This window comes from Tyto alba, unplaced genomic scaffold (genome assembly GCF_018691265.1).
Source record: "Tyto alba isolate M040663 unplaced genomic scaffold, T.alba_DEE_v4.0 Super-Scaffold_7, whole genome shotgun sequence".
In the NCBI taxonomy this organism is placed as follows: Eukaryota; Metazoa; Chordata; class Aves; order Strigiformes; family Tytonidae; genus Tyto; species Tyto alba.
The window spans coordinates 11,415,341-11,430,970 of NW_024881328.1; the positions used below are offsets into that span (position 1 = coordinate 11,415,341).

The window sequence follows — 15,630 nt, forward strand, 5'->3', positions numbered from 1 at the left end:
TATGATCTTCAGTGCTGGGAATGGTTGTGTGTCACAGAGCAATGCAACTTGAAGAACTATAGGTTGCAATGAGAGTTTTAATGTAGCAGCTCAATACTGCACCTTAGTAGTGAGTGATATAACTTTGTTTTCTTTAAGCTGAACAGAAACAGTGATTTTGTGATTGATATTAAAATAGCAGATGTTAGCATTGTGTTGTAACCACACAGTGCTTGGAAAACTTAAGCTCTTAAAGCTGTGAAGATGTAGCTGCAAAGTCCAAATGGACTGGTCTCTGACATTCTGTGGATTCAGTCTGTTCAGAGATCTCCTGGGAGGAGAACAGGGACTCCACCACATGTAATAGCTTTGAGGAGGTGTAGAAGTTACAGGATGAAAAAGCAGCACAAAATGAAGGCTGCTTGCTTGTTGCCTACTCTTTCAGTTGTTTTCAGAAACTGTTAGTGTTTGTTAACTTCCACAAAAAAAAACAAACAAACAAACAAACAAAAAAAAAAACAAAAAAACAAAAAAACCCCAAACACTTGATAGTTTAATGTAAATGTGCTCTTATTACTTCTATTGATCCAACTCTGGCCTGTTTTCTTGAATGAATCTTAAAATTTTGTAATAGAAACTGTGCATGAGCAGCACATACTTACCAGTCTGGATTTTTTTTGGAAGACCTTTCTAATGAATTTGGTTTGAGCTGCTGGACTGTGACGTGGCTCCAGCTGCCTCCCGCATGTGCAAGATGTGGCAGAAGCCTTGGCTGCTGCCTCCTGCTCTGGGCTGGCTGCTTGCTTTCCCCGCTTGTCCTGGGGATTTCACGCAGGTCTGATTTGACTGGCATCCAGTATCTCTGTGCTGGAAGGTCTGGCCTGTGATGCTCATTTTGTTGCCTGATAAATTAATTTCTCTGTTTGTGATGCCAGGCTTGGGGCGGGGGAGAGGTAGATGCAGACACAGCTGGAAGTGACTGGTCCATGTGGAAGTAGGGAAGTGGCATCTACGCGTCCTGTGCCTCCTTATTCCTGAGCATGGCACCACACAGCCAGGATGGACAAGGTGGGAGTGCAGAAGAGCTACTTTCTGCTCTTCTGTATGCAGTTGTTCAAAGGAAATAGGAGCAAACCAGTGGTGTGCAAGTTAGCTATTATTAGCTTTATATAATGTAAGTGTGGAAGGAGATGTAACATGTGCTTTGTGTGAGTGCTGATGAAATGCGGGAAGAGGAGCTGGAGGGTGGTGTGTCGTGGAGAGCTTGTGTACAGGTAATTGCAGTTTAATTGAAGCTGGAAATAGTGTCTTTTGTGAGTGCTGCAGCACCTTACAAGTGAGAATGTCTCAAATCTTGTTTGCATAGTGTGCAGGCCCTTTTGTTTCTTCTTTCTAGGAGAAAAGTTCTGTTTGAGGGTGGTAATTTGCTTGCCTAGCAATGCTCAGTAAGCTTCCACTCCTTGATGCAGGATGAAGTGAGCATCAGGAGGTCTTTGGACAGGTCTTGATGTTGAGAAGAAAAATACGTATCAGTGTGTGTAGTTGTGATACTTGAACATCTGTGCAACACTTTGAGTGAAATATTGCATATTAGGAAGACATATTTAATATCTTGTTATTGCTAGAGTTTTCTGTGAAAGAGACAGAAAAGCATTCTTCCTGATTCCTGGTTTCCTACCTTGCTTTCTGCCTTTGTGTGTCTGCTGCTTATATGAGCAACTATATATGAGAACACCTGGGTATGGAGAACATAGAGATGTAAAGATGTGAGATAAAGTGCCAGCAGATAGTGAGATACATTCTTGCTAGAGAGTTTCATTTTTATTTTTAAAGCCTGAACTAGGTATCTGATGTGATGCTTCTGGTGGAAATGATCAACTGCTTCTTACATGTGAACCAGCCTTGGTTAGTTTCTTTTTCATTTTCAGTTCTGTGAAAAGGTTTGAAACAAGTTTAAGCTGAAGCCAAAAATGGAATTTCCTGGATAATGTGAGAACTAGAGCATTGAGTGAAAGTCACTTTGCTCTTTGAGCTTCTCCATGCAAATGCAATTCAAGTAACTAACATTTTTCAGGAGTGTAACAAGTTTGCAAACTCATTCAGAATTAAGTTGAGTGATTATGCAAGGAATAGTCTCAGGTGTTTTTCAGCCATGGCCTTTTAAAAATAAACTGTTTTCCTAGAGTCACCGGTGAAGTGAAGCAGAACATGACAAACACAGTGGTGTGCAGAGTGCAAGGGGAGTGGAACAGCGTACTTGAGTTCACCTACAGCAATGGGGAGACGAAATATGTGGACTTGACAAAGCTGTCTGTGACCAGAAAACGAGTCCGACCCCTTGAGAAACAAGGACCCTTTGAATCTAGGTAGAGTATGTGTTTACTATTGTCTGATCCTTTTTTCCTAAGTAGTCTGGTGAATGCCTTAGGAAAACCTGCAAATGTAGATATTATTTGTGGATAGTGCTTAGCAGGAGTGAGCTTAACTTCTTAATTTTTTTAAAAACGAGAAAGAAGTGCATAACAAGAAATGCGAAAAACAAGTGCAGGCACATGGTTGCTTATCTTATCTCTTTTATTCATGGACAGAGTTGTCTTATGGGTTCATAAAGTACCTGCTAGAGCAGAGCCTCCTTATTTGTTTTGGTTTTAGCCATCAGCTACACAGGGGGTAGCTCTTGACAAAGGAGGTCCTCACAGGAAACTGCTTGTTGAATAATACTTCCATAGCAACTTTAAAGGGTATATAAACAGACATTAGATTGGCACAGGCAAAACCTCGGGGCCATTCCTGTCTGCTCTTAATTGCTAGCATGGCTGTAAGACTCGGCTGTGACCCCTTCCATCTGCACTGCACCATCATGCTTTGACCTGAGTTCGTTTGTCATGTGTAAGTGGAGGGAGTGCTCCTGTCCTGAGAGAATTGTGCGTAGCGATCCTGTAGTTCAAGGTGGCAGGCTGAGAAAACTTGTGAAAAGTGAAGTTAGCGATTTTTTTTTTTTTTTTTTTTTTTTTTTTTTTTTTTTTTTTGTAGGAGGCTGTGGCAGCATGTAACAGAGTCTCTGCGGGATGGAGACATCGATAAGGCTACGGAGCACAAGCGAGCCCTTGAAGAACGACAGAGGAATGAAGAGAGGCTTCGTGCTGAAACAGAAACACCTTGGTGTACTAAATACTTCCTTAAAGAAGTAAGTTCCTAAGCAGTTAGCTGTTGATGAAGGCAGAGGCAAAGCTACAATGGAAGCAGGTGCACATATGGGTCCGTGTCCTGTCAGAATATTTGGCCTTAGATCTTACAGCTTAGCTCCATGGGATCCATAGGAGTAAGGTGACATAAGCACTCCCAAACATGTACAGGTGTGACTTCGCCCTTCATTCCCCAAACACTTTGATTTTTGTGATTCTCTTGCAACAAAATGTTTGCCCGTTTTGTAGTCTGGTTTCTTTTACCAGGCACTTCCTCATGGCGCATGAAAAACACCTTTACATGTACACAGGTAAATAGACTCTAATGGTAAATATCCAAAGAACATAATGAGTAGTACTGATTTTGGCTTATGTTGTATGCATATGAATGCAAGATATTACTGTTGGCAAGAAGGAACACGAGTCCATTCTCAGCTTAGAACCTTTTTTTGTTCTTGTATGTTAGGTTTTGGATGGAGCTTATTTGTTCAGTGGTTTAACCTGTATTTCAGTAATGGTAGTAATAATAATATGGTAAAACTTTTATCAAGGTGAACTGTAGCCTGCCCAGGAAGGCTGGGAACTGCTGGTGTGATAACTTTGAAGTAGACTTTCCTTGTGACCCAGATGATGAGACCCTGCTTGTGTAGAGAGCTTTGCTGAGCCCTTTGCAAGAGGGGAGGGCTCAACTAAAATTTGTGCTGTAGTAGTTTAGATTTTCCTTGTAGCGAAAGCTTTATCTGTTAAACTGCACTAATGTAACTGGCCCTTTTTCCAATATCTGTGATCTAGCAAGGGTTTAAAACCTAGGCTAAAAAAGTTTTTTCCTTAGGTTTCTTCCCAAGTTCTGGAGTATTTGTTAGCTCCAGTAAAGGTTTTTGTTCTCTAAAGCTATGCTAGTACGATTAGCTCAGACTTAGATATTTGTATTGTTAATATCTAGATTTAGAAGAGGTGAAATTCTGTTCCTAATCTGAGCTACAGATCTACTCAGAAAATGTTTAAATGTAATTCTGAGCTACTTCATTTCCGGGTAAGCAGTTGGGCTGTGTTAGAGCTGATAATCCTGGATAGCTGCCTCTCTGCTGGCTTTGTGTTTGGCCTTTTAAAGTAATCTGGATCATGGAGTTGAGAAGCGTGGCTTTCCATCTGAGCTAATTACAAGTGCAGTCCATTCCCAGAGAGCGCTGTGACTTGGCAAGAGTCCATACGTGTTCTGAAGTAGTCTCAGCAGCCTGCAGCGTTGATCTCTGGGTCTTAATCTGTGGAAGTTAAGGGTATAAGTTATGTCCCCCCCGGTTTTCACAGCTATCAGTCTAATAGTGGCACGAAGGAACTTCTCCCAGGAAAGTGTCCTTACTATAACCATATTTTCTCTTTGAATTGCAGGGAGATGGCTGGGTTTATCATAAACCCCTCTGGAAAGCAGTCTCTGCTGCACAAACTCAGCAAACGGACACTAACTAGCTGCTTTAAGACGAGTTTTCTGATTTTTCCTCTCCTTTTCCTCTGTCTCTCAAAACACAGTAATCACACTGAGTGTCCCCTTTTTATGTATTTGTGAAAGTTTAAATGAGCATAAAGAAATGAATATACTAGGGCACTTTAAAGCTATTAAAAAAAGATTAAAAAAAAAAATAATCAAAGTTGTAGAGACAAACTTGCCAGGTACATTCAACCAACTTGTTTTTTGTATGATCCAAGAGATTTATCTGGATTGTGTAAGATTCTTCTAAGTAGAACTGACTGCAAAAGCTGCCTAAGAGAAGAAGAAACTGTTAGATTTTTTTGGAGTGACGTGGGAACTTGTTTCAGAATCTGCATCAAGTTCTTTAACAACTGAAACCTGCTCAGTACCCATGTAGACAACAGCAACAAAAAATTGCTGCTTTTATTTCCCAGTGATTAACCTTTTTGGCGAAAACTGGAAGGTGTTTGGAAGATGTGCCTGAAATCAGTGTTAAGAAGCAACTGGATCGTGATGACTTTTTTCTTCAGAGAGAATGCATGCACGCATCGGAAGAATATGTAGAGACTACCTTTCTTTTTTATGGATTTATAAAAGCAATTAGAATTGTAACCATGGAGAAATTTTTCCTCTGAAACGTTTTAATATACTTGAAATAATTGACTTGAATTGGAAAAGTAATTTGAAAACTTTTCAGCTCCTAATTTTATTAAATCTCTTTGAGTGACTTTGATTTTTCTCATGTTATAATGTAATAAGGTTTGGCCTTTCTTTTTCCTCCTGTACCTTCCCTTCCTGAGGAGTAAGGCTTTCAAAATGAGCAGAAAATGTACAATTTTGTATTTAAATTTCTTTGCCCATCTAATCATCTCAGAGGTGAAGTATCAGTGTTACAAACTGTCCTTTGGATTGTTTTGTTTTTTCTCCTGTGGTGTTACTCAGAACAAAGCAGTGAAATGTGACCTGTGAATACATGGACTGTAGGTCCTGGTTTTTCATCTTACCATCAAAAAAAAAGAAAAAAAAAAAAAGCTGATTATGCTGAGGACTAGGTATTGATTTGAAACACAATCAGGTATCAGGAAACTGTATTCAGGTACAAGCATCCTTTGTTGTTTTGTTTTGGGTTTTTTTTAATAACTATTTTATTGAAGAATTGCTGGCAATTAAAATAGTACTTATTATGGCTTTCGTTATTGTTGTAACTACAAGCTACCTTAATTTTTCCAACAGTGGTGCCTTAATCTGTTTTTTCTTCTGATGTAGTCTTCCAATCAGTGTATATAACATTATCTGCCACTTCCCAGCCATGGCAATGGCTGCACCTGATCCAGCATCATGAGAACTCACAACTGTGTGATCTGGTAAGATGTTTTCCATGGAGAAGACATAAGTGTAAGAATGCATCAGAAGGTTTAAATAACCATCTTAACTTTCAACACAAACTAAATTGTGCAAAACAATTTGGGTTTATGCACAAGTATTTTGATCCTCTTGTACATTTTTTTTTTTTTTTTTTTTTTGCTGTGAAATGCACTGAGATCTTGATGCGAGTCATAGTCCATTTGTGAGAAGTGGGGGTGGGAATAATAAAATTACAAAATGATTCATTTGTTCTGTCTGCTTTCCTAGAGATCAGGTGACCAGGAAGAATAGGTTGTTGTTATCTTTTATGCTGGAGATCTGTCTGTCTGGGCTTTCTTTGGCCTGTAAAGTGGGGTATTTTGGCACAGAAGACTTGACTACCTTTTCCAGCAGAAGAATGTTTTAGGCCATGCTGTCTTGTTTGTGATATTCTATACAACTGTCCTGTTGTGTTAGTTTTGGATATCCATTGGGCATTTTCATGTTTAACCAGGAATAAAAATAAAACCGAAAACAGTGGGATTAGCTCCTCCTTGTTTCTGGGTCTGTGGTATATTTGGGGTGTGTTCCTCAGCCAATTCCAGGATTTGGGGTAGGAATCATGGTGGCAATGCCTGAACTTCCACGGTTCATCGGTACCTGCACCAAACTGGGCGGGGGTAGAGGGACAGAAAATAAATTGACAACACTGTATATGTTTCATAGTTGTTTTATCTGTATCACATGGCAGATTTGCTTTAAACAAACAGCAAGGGCTGTGGTGCAAGGTCCAGCTTTTAATATTGCAGTGATCGGAGCAGAAAGCAAACTTTTATCAGCTGAGCATACTCCAGGGACCAAACTTGTGCTTATTAAAATATAGGCTTATGACTGAGTCACTGAGTTCTGCTTAAAATTTTGATTTGGGAATTTGTCAAGGTGATGGCTGTAAAACAGACTGAAAAGCTCCCATGTTGACCATAAACCCATTTGTGTTCCTTATATATAATATTATTAGTCATTTCTCTTACACTCTCATCTGGTATGCTTGTGGTTTCACACTAAGAAAGCTGTTACTAATCTTGTTGTGTAAAAACAGACCCAATGCTGAAGAAGTAAGTCTTTTAAAATGTATGAAACAATTTATTTTAACATAGGGGTGCTGCTGGAGAAAAAAAGACGGGGGGAAGGGGAAAGAAAAAGGTAAAGCCTTCAGTTGCTCAGATGATCCCAAGAACTGTAAACTGGAATGGCTTCCTGATGTGGATTTAGCTATGATGCAAATTTCTAGTTACTCCTAGAAACAAAGGACATAACTGAAAACAGTTTTTAAAAAAAAAAAAATCTAGCCACGGAATATGCAGCTTAAATTGTAAGACGTTTATGTGATTCTTCTGAGAGTTGCAAGCACCCTATGGACTAATGGATGTATTTTTAACTCTGGCCAGGGTTTGATTCTTCTGCATAACTACTGTTGTTTCCATCTTGTACCTTCTGGAGTGAATGGAAGGACTCACTGCTGCTTCCTGTGTAGATATTTGCTAGAACCACAGTGTGTTCAGCGGGGAGCATGGCAAAATGTCGAATTTCAGCTTATGTTCCCTTCTGTCTTTTTGGCTTCATTGGGCTCCACTGAAGTTAAGAGCAAAATTCTTATTGATCTCAGTGGTTTCAGGCTCCCTGAGTTATAAACAGATTGTGAAGCTTAAATAAGTGGCTCTCCTCAGAGCTGCCGAGTACCCTGCTGCTCATGGAAAACAGAGAGCGTGACAAGTCACTCCTATTTAACGCAGGCATCCAGGCATATAGTCCTGAAAGCTTGATTCTGGACTTGGTTTTCATGGAAAAAGAGTCAGTATGTAAATCAGAGTGTTCAAGATTGGGGAAGGGAGTAGATTGAGAAGTTTTTCAGCATATTTACAGTATAAACTGTCAAGCTCGGGATTAAGTCTTTCTCTCCCCAGGAGAATTTGGATTTCAGCCATCAGAATCGGAGATGCAGCCTTCGGTGTCTAGTTTGCACAGGCTGATCCCACTCTGTCCCAGTGACCTGTGGGAAGAACAGGTCAAAGTGTCTTTTAAAGCTTCTTGAACTGAACTTGGAAGAACAAGTAAACATATTCATCAACATTGTATCCACACAACTGGGTGCAAAACTTGGTATGGGAAATTCTGCACTGAATATTATGGGAAGGAAAGATTGAACAGCCTGGGGGGAGTTCAGTTTGTTCTAGTAGTTTCTTATCTCCATGTCAGAAAAGCTGCCCCATGCTCTCTGTTTCTCTTAGGCATATGTACAGGAGAGCAGTGGTTAATGTATTAAAGAAATGAGACTGAAGTTGGGTGGATGGAAGGGGTGTGTTTATGGTGAACTGAGGAGGATAGGCTTCAAGAGAAACGGGTTAGCTTGGAAAATGATAAGAAGACAGGAGGTGTAGCAGCCAGGTGGGGGATTGGTGAGAATGAAAGGTATGGTCACAGTTGCAGGTGAAGACTTACACATGGTAGCCGAAGTAAGTTTTTGTTATTTAGATTTGATGCAGTCTAATTCATTCCCCTTCCATCCCTCTTCAAAGGGTTTAGAGACAATTTTGTTCTAGGCTTTTAATTTAGGAGCTGTGGAAACGGTCCAAAGAGGTGGGAACAATAGCAAGAGAAGAACTTTTTGTATGGGCTGGTGCTGTCATAGCTGTGTGTTTTAGAAAACCAAAACAGCCCTGCAGATCTGTTTCCCTGCTCCACATCAGGGGTCCTCGGCTGTAGAAAGCTCATGGCTGTCGTACAATTTTCTCCCTTCCCTTCTCTTGTAGGGGTTGATCCATGCAGCTGCATGCTGGCAAACAAAGAATTCCTCTCCAACGCTACCCTGAAAGATACACCTCTGTGTGGGTGAGTGTCAGGTATGGGCTTGCAGGGCTTCTTAGTAGCAGCTAAGGTTTTTATTACCTTTTGCTCCCAAGGGTGTAGGGATTAAGATTTGCACAGTGTCAGGGTTCAGAGTGAGGTATGACTTACCTTTCCTTAATTGCCTTTCCACTACAGAGGCAGCCTGCCTTGATCTGGTGGTTATGGGAGTAAAGGTCCATGTTCTGTCTGATCATGTTTCTTCAGGTTGAGTAACAAAGCAGAGGGGTGTGAAAGAGTTGCAAGAAGAATTAGCCAATGCATTTGTGTTGGCACTTTTACTGTGGCACAAATCTGTTGACTAGAGGTGGCCGGAAATTCGACTGATCTGGAGAAAGAGTTGTCTAGATATCCTGCATGGAGACTTCTTGGAGTGAAACATCCGTGTCTATACTGATGACTTTTTTTTCTATCAAAGAAACTTCACACGCCCACCTGAACTATCAAGTACACCCAGGAATTCCCCAGTGAAAAAAGGTGTGTTTGGAGTTGCAGAAAATCAGGCTTTTGCAAACTGGATTATTGGGTATCTTTACATTGTGTTAAGGAGTGTCAGATCAATGATTACTGTCTGATCAAAGTATTGATCATGGGTGCCAGCATTTCTTCCACCAATGGTGTGTTACATCTCAATATGTTTTTTCTACTGCTACAACAGATTTTGTGTGTGTGTGCGCGCGCGTGTGTGTGTGTGTGCCATTAAAAAAGGAAAACTGAGAATTGTCTTGATCTCTGCAGAATAAGCAGTTAGAAAAGAAACTTGTGATGGCAATATGGAAGGACTTCAAAAGATAGACATGGAATTCAGGTGCTTATTAATAAAAGATTAAACATTATTATTTTAAAAAATAATAAAAGAAATGCTTTGCATCATTATACATTTAAAGGAAGTACAAAATCAGTTCATATGCAATGTTGCACTTTAACCAAAGTATTGATTCCACAGTTCACTGTATCTGTGGCAGGAAACAGATCTTATAAATAAGTTATGTACTAGATCTTAGTTCCATTTTGAAAAACGGAGTGGGGTTTTTTTCACATGAGCTAAATGCCTCTCACTTTTCCTCTCATTTCTCCTGATGAGGCGTTTTGCCTGCTGTGTCACTGCATATTTCTGCTCCCATCACTGTCCTGGTGCTCCCCGCCTGGAGAAGCTGTTTTGCTGGCCTCGTTGTCCGTGTTGTTGTTGAGGATGTCATCGCAATCCATCTGTGCCATCAGGTTGAAGCGCTCGGCCACGCAGTGGGCGGTGAGGCGAGCCTCGGGGTCGTGGTCCCAGCACTCCGTGATGGTGTCGCACAGAAAACGCATTCCCTGCAGTCAGAAGGGCTGAAATTAAGATCTGAAGGCCAGGAGGAAGAGGAGCTAGGAGCTGACCTACTGCAGTTGCAGTGTCTTACCCGACTTTTGACAGCTTCCTGCAGAAACACCTTTTTTGGCCAATCTTAAGCAAAGGAGGGAACAGCCTTGGTAAGTTGTGGCAATTGCCAATGCTTGCACTGCTTGTGTCGGAGCAGCAGCCTTGGCTCACTTGGGATCTGGTCCCAAGCATTTTCCACGCTCCCTGGGAGCCCTGAAAGTTGGTTTGTGTTGACTGTGGGACTTAAACAGGGGCCAGAAGGAAAGAGGCCCTCCATCTCCTGTCTTAGCCTTGCCCGTTCAGATCAGAGCCTCCAAAAATCGGGAGGGACAGGAGAGGTGCAGATGGTGACCTGCCAGCTGGCCACTGAGCCCGTGCCTCTGGGATTCAAGCTTGTGCCCTCATTGTTACACCTGGATGGAGGGGAGCAGTGGGAGGAGGTTCAAAGGCAAGTTTGGAGTTAAATCTGACTTCTTGTTTTAGCAGCTTTCTGAAAGGGTGCCCTGTGCCAAATACCCATTGCAGTGTGCAGCTGAGCTTTGTTTTCTCACCACAAAATTGTGTCTTGGTTTAGGTGGGATTGGGTACTTCTCAGTGTGCTCCAGAACACATTCAGTTCCTCTCAGTTGCAAGGGTTATGTCTCCCAGTAGTATATTTTTTTCCAGTTGTGTAGTGCTCTGAAGAGAGTCCCAATATTTTGGGCTTGTTAACAAAATTGCCGTTTTCAGCTCATATTTTTTCCCACTCTTAAGCTAGTAACACAGCTATCATCAGAAACTATGCTGAACCTTCCTTTGCCTGTGCAATTCCTATCATGTGCTATTGCTTTTTGCATCATTGTCAACCAAGGTTGCAACACAGTGGAAAAATCATTATTCTAAATAAAGCTTCATGTTTTTCAGTGGTTTTTGTGTATTTCTTAATTTGCAATTAAGAGAACCCAAAAGCCTCATATGGACCAACACAAGAGGAAAATGCACATCCTACAGAGATGTACAGTCAGTGTCATCTGCCCTGCACTTCACTCTGAACTCACTGCTTTCTGCTCGGGCTCGTGGTAGTAGATCTGCCATACTGGACACAGATTAGAGAGAACAGGATTGTGCAGTAAAACTGGCAGATGGTGTGTTTCAGTACCTCTTACATCACTCATTTATTAGCTTAGTTGAAAGGATTTGAGGATAATTGATTAACATACAAAAAATGAGCTGGCTTAGCTGAAGCTTTTAAAATAAGCCCTTTCTCAAATAGAACATGGCACTGTCATATGGTTTAGTCATTAGATTTTCTGTGCTTATTTTTCCCTGAAATCATGACATTTGTTTGCAGTTTGCCGTGTAAGTAGTGATGATGCTCTTTTGAGCGGTACAACGGGAACATCTTGTTACAAAATGGACTTAGTTTGGGTTTTATATTTGATATCTCAGATTTCCAAAGGATGCTGAGTTTCACAAGTATATTTTTAGTGGCAATATTGACTTAAGCTCCCACTGCTCCTTCCTGTCCTGTACCAGCCCTTCGGTTGTGCCAGCACAACAGTCTGTTCAAGTGCTTTATGAACTAGATCTGGGAATTAACTTGGCCTAAATAACCACTTCTTTTTTTTTTTTTTTTTTTTTAAATATGTTGGGCTGTGAAGTGAGGTAGAAGCACGTGGGCTTAAGGTGTTTGTAAGTTATCTGGGAAATTCTGGGGATAAATTTCTTCAGTTGGCTTTATTGTTCAGCCTTGCAAACAGTTGCCCTGGAGCTGCTGATGGGAAGCACGCTAGGTAAGTCAGCTCTGTCAGGGAAATTAATGCTTATGTTTGCTGAAGATATTAAACCATGACCAACGGTGTAGGTCCTCACTTGGCTGAGAGTGCTCCTGACAGCTGAAACATGGAAGTGGCATTTGGAAGTCTGCATCAAGCTTGGTTTCATTGGTGGGAATATCTATGGGTGCTTCCCATTCAGGTGAGCAATCTGCCATCCTTTTTTTGGTGTCGCCCAACGCTCCCTCCTCTAGGAAGCTGCTGACCCCAGGAGTGGCACAAACCGGTGGCTTTCTGCTGCTTCCCAGCAGATGGTGCTGCCCTGTGCCTCAACCTGGGGAGACCGGTTGAAAATGCCCGGAAAATCATGTCAAGCCAGGCTTGTAAGTAGATGTTTATTACATCAGCTAAGATTAGTCGGAGGCAAACTTTCAGGAACACAATGTGGCTTTTCTGTTCCTCTTCCCCAGTGAACATCAGGTGGTCTAATAAAAGTTACTGCCTTATAAGCCTTGCTCTGTTTATGTGCTAGACCAACCCAACTACAGCAACATTATTTCTTGGAGGTGGCTGCAATCAGCCCTTCTTCAGCTCAGTAAACACTGTAGTTAGGGTCAAGCTCTATCAGAGTGTGATTTGTGACAACTCAAGCCTCTGTGTATTTTTCCTGTGGTTTCAAAGTTTATCAGAGACACTGTGAAGTGAATGTCCAAGATGAACACTCAAAGGCTTCAAACGCGTAGCAGTGCTGATTGAAGTTCCTGTGTTTGCCTTCATCAAAGAAAAACATTGGGTGAACTTCAGAAATGGACTCACTGACTGATAAACTCACTGATGGCTCAGCAGAAACCACAGGTTCATTTAATGCTGTTTGCAGCTTTGGCTGGTCGGGTTGGTTGTGAGTCTTTGGACAAACATGGTTTTGAGAGGAGATAATGCAGAGAACACATGGCCACCTAAAGTCATAAAATTATATCTTTCCTTTTGAAAAGCCTGGCTTTATGTGCCATCCAGGCAGAGTGGCAGCAGTAGCTGTGTGTTTTATGGGTGGATACTGCAAAATGATGCACTGAACACTGCGAGGCTCTGTGAGCCAGCAGGCTTAATGTTTCAGCTTGTTTTTCAGATGAACTGAATTGTCAGTCAGCGGATGGTGTTTTTCCTCAAGACGTGAAGTTTAAGAAGTACCAAAGCCAGGCAAGATTTGAAAATCAGAGTCAGCATGCCTGTTACCTCTTGTGTCTTCAGTGTGTGTAAGAAAGTACTGGACCTGGGGGAGAGGGGACCCTGCCAGGGCTGGGAGGTATCTGTGTTTCTGGAGCTGGTTGGTCTGAGTGTGCTTGTGGATGGTTTTAACAGAGCACATCTTATTATTGCCAAAGTGTTTCTATTCTAGAGCACTGGGTTATGCTTTCTGCGCTGAAACGCTTTGCTTTTCAGACCTCCTGAGCTGAAGGCTGGTGAAAGACTTCCCCTTGGCAGGACTTGAGCCTTGCAGGTTCCCTGCTCCCGGCTTCACACGTGTTTCCTGGTGGTTTCACTCAAGGGAGATGGTTCCTGTGGAAGCCTTTCTTCTCACGTGCCAAGTCATGACCTCTCACGTTAGAGGTAATTTTGAGTGTGAGACCTCCGCAACCACGCAGGCAGAAGGCTTGGGTGCACCTTCCTCCCCTCCGTCCCTGCTGTGAGATGGCCGTGTGCGAGGGCCGCGCGGTTTCTGAGCTGGAGTTTCCTGGGGCATGGTGGTTAGGGGAGAAGCGGGGTGGGCTCAAACGATACACCGTTTCGTGAGAAGAGCCTGCACTGAAGTGCTCCGTTTTGCTGTTATCCTCAAGCTAACTGGATACCATCACTTGGCATTCATAACGCTTCCTGATCATGGCTATGGATCAATAAATTTTGCTGTACCCCAGTCTGGTGGCATTTATGCACCAGGGAAATGGGTCTAATAGGGCTTATGTGGGCTCAGCCAGCCAAAATGGAGACGGAAGTAGGGCCCAGGAGTTCTGCCCGCTTTTGCTTTGATTACAGCTTGAATCATTTTTTTTCAGCCTGGTTTAGTGAGGTGGGATGATGTGGGTTACCTTTTTCTGAACCAGCTACTCCCAGCTTACCTGATGCACCAGCCAGCTGCTCGGGATCTCGGGTCGCCCTCTGCCATGCAGCACAATGTCCCTCATAGTGTCCACGCAGGGCTGCTCCTGGACTTTCGACCCAAAAGGCAGCTCATAATTCTTTACCTCTGCAAGGAAGCAACAGCAGCATTATGGGGTGTTTTTAATGCATTCGCTGCTTTGCTTTTATACAGTCCACCGGATGAGAATAATTTTTGTTTTTATCAGCCTGCAAAAATAAATGGATCTGGAAACAATTCAGAGTTTGAACATAGAAGCATAGTGCTGGGTTTTCATGTGGAGGTTGTTTTCAGAGACAGGACTGAGGAACGATCTGACCACCTTCCCAAACCCAACAGATGCATTACAAAGGACTTGGTCTGCCTTTGGGTGAGATGTATTTTGAGCAGGTAAAATGTGTTGTGCTGGTGAAAGATGGGAGAGGCAACTACGGTACCAGCATCCAGATTCCTGCTGCGGGCATGGATTGGGTTAGAGGAGAAATGGCTGTTCCAGAAGAGCAACCCCATGTCATGGGAGGCCAAAGAGAAACTCTCTGTTGCAGAGGTGAGAGGCCACCCTGATTTCTGCCAGCTCCTTCCCGGACACGGATGCAGGTGAAATGCAAGTGGGGAGGGATGGCCCGGGATGCTGGCACGGGAGCAAAGGATGCATGGGGCATCTGAGCCAGGCCAGGGTCTCCCATGGCCAATGTGGGGCACGCAGGGCATCTGGGGCAGCTTTCTTGCTGAGGGTTGGAGCTTCTTACAGCTCTGGGGGCTTGTATTGCAAGTAGGTACAGGGAAGGAACCAGAGAGAGCTAAAAAGGGAAGAGAGGGGAGCAGGCAGCAGGGCAGGCAGGGGCTTACAGCAGGGCAGTTAATTAAATGTTTTGCTACGCGTGATTTCAGATAGCAGGATGTGGCTCCAGGAAGCGAGGGGGGACGTGGCTCTGTCAGAGGCTGGAGTTTGCGAGTCCCTGTTGCAACATCAACTCTGGTGTTGTCTGGAAAAAAAAGCACTTGTGGCCGGGGAGGGGGAGGCAGCTTCGGCTCTTCCTGCTTGGTTTACTTTGCATTGCCAGCACTGACTGGGATGTGACTTGGCGCCTGGCTGGCTTTGAGCGGGGGATGGACCAGATGACCCCCTGGGGTCCTGTCCTGCTCCTTGGCCACCAAGCTGGCCCCCCCTCAAGCCGTGGCACGCAGGGCGGGCAGCCGTGGGGGAGGATCTGCTGCCAGTTCTTAGCAGCCCTGCAAGAACCTCTGCCACCCCAGATCAGGTCCTGTGCCACCACTGGGGATACGAGGTGAGCCACGTCCCCGTGTGGTAAGGAAGGGAGCAAAAAGGCATGTGGCAACCCCGGTGTGATGCTCCTACCTCCTACCACTTCACATCTGGAGGCCATTTCCCACAAAACAAGGGCCATGGAGTAGACGTCCATCTGCTTGAAAGACTCCAGGTCTTCCAGGTTCACCCTGGACTCCAGGACCTCTGGGGCCATGTACCTGGCGGTTCCCAC

At 43.3% G+C, this 15,630-nt stretch overlaps 2 protein-coding genes across 3 annotated transcripts in view; one reads left to right on the plus strand and one right to left on the minus strand.

Moving 5' to 3' along the window:
• Positions 1 to 6,513, plus strand: part of OSBPL11 (oxysterol binding protein like 11) — a 43,494-nt gene extending 36,981 nt beyond the window's left edge. The window contains exons 11-13 of the mRNA XM_042783904.1: positions 2,163 to 2,345; positions 3,013 to 3,166; positions 4,554 to 6,513. Of these exons, the coding sequence (XP_042639838.1) occupies positions 2,163 to 2,345; positions 3,013 to 3,166; positions 4,554 to 4,631 (415 nt within the window). The 3' untranslated portion in view covers positions 4,632 to 6,513. The remainder of the gene's footprint in view (positions 1 to 2,162; positions 2,346 to 3,012; positions 3,167 to 4,553) is intronic.
• Positions 6,514 to 6,690: 177 nt separating this feature from the next.
• LOC104365779 (TGF-beta receptor type-2) overlaps positions 6,691 to 15,630 on the minus strand; it is a 36,163-nt gene continuing 27,223 nt past the window's right edge. Inside the window, exons 5-8 of one of the 2 annotated variants that reach the window (XR_006164525.1) lie at positions 15,489 to 15,630; positions 14,109 to 14,236; positions 8,992 to 10,194; positions 6,691 to 8,026 (exon numbers count right to left, since the gene is read on the minus strand). Coding sequence is in view for 1 of the 2 variants with exons in the window: in XM_033003391.2 (XP_032859282.1) it covers positions 9,982 to 10,194; positions 14,109 to 14,236; positions 15,489 to 15,630 (483 nt within the window). In the remaining variant the exon portion in view is untranslated. Of the gene's footprint in view, positions 10,195 to 14,108; positions 14,237 to 15,488 lie in introns of both variants that reach the window. The other variant, XM_033003391.2, reaches the window with a different exon arrangement.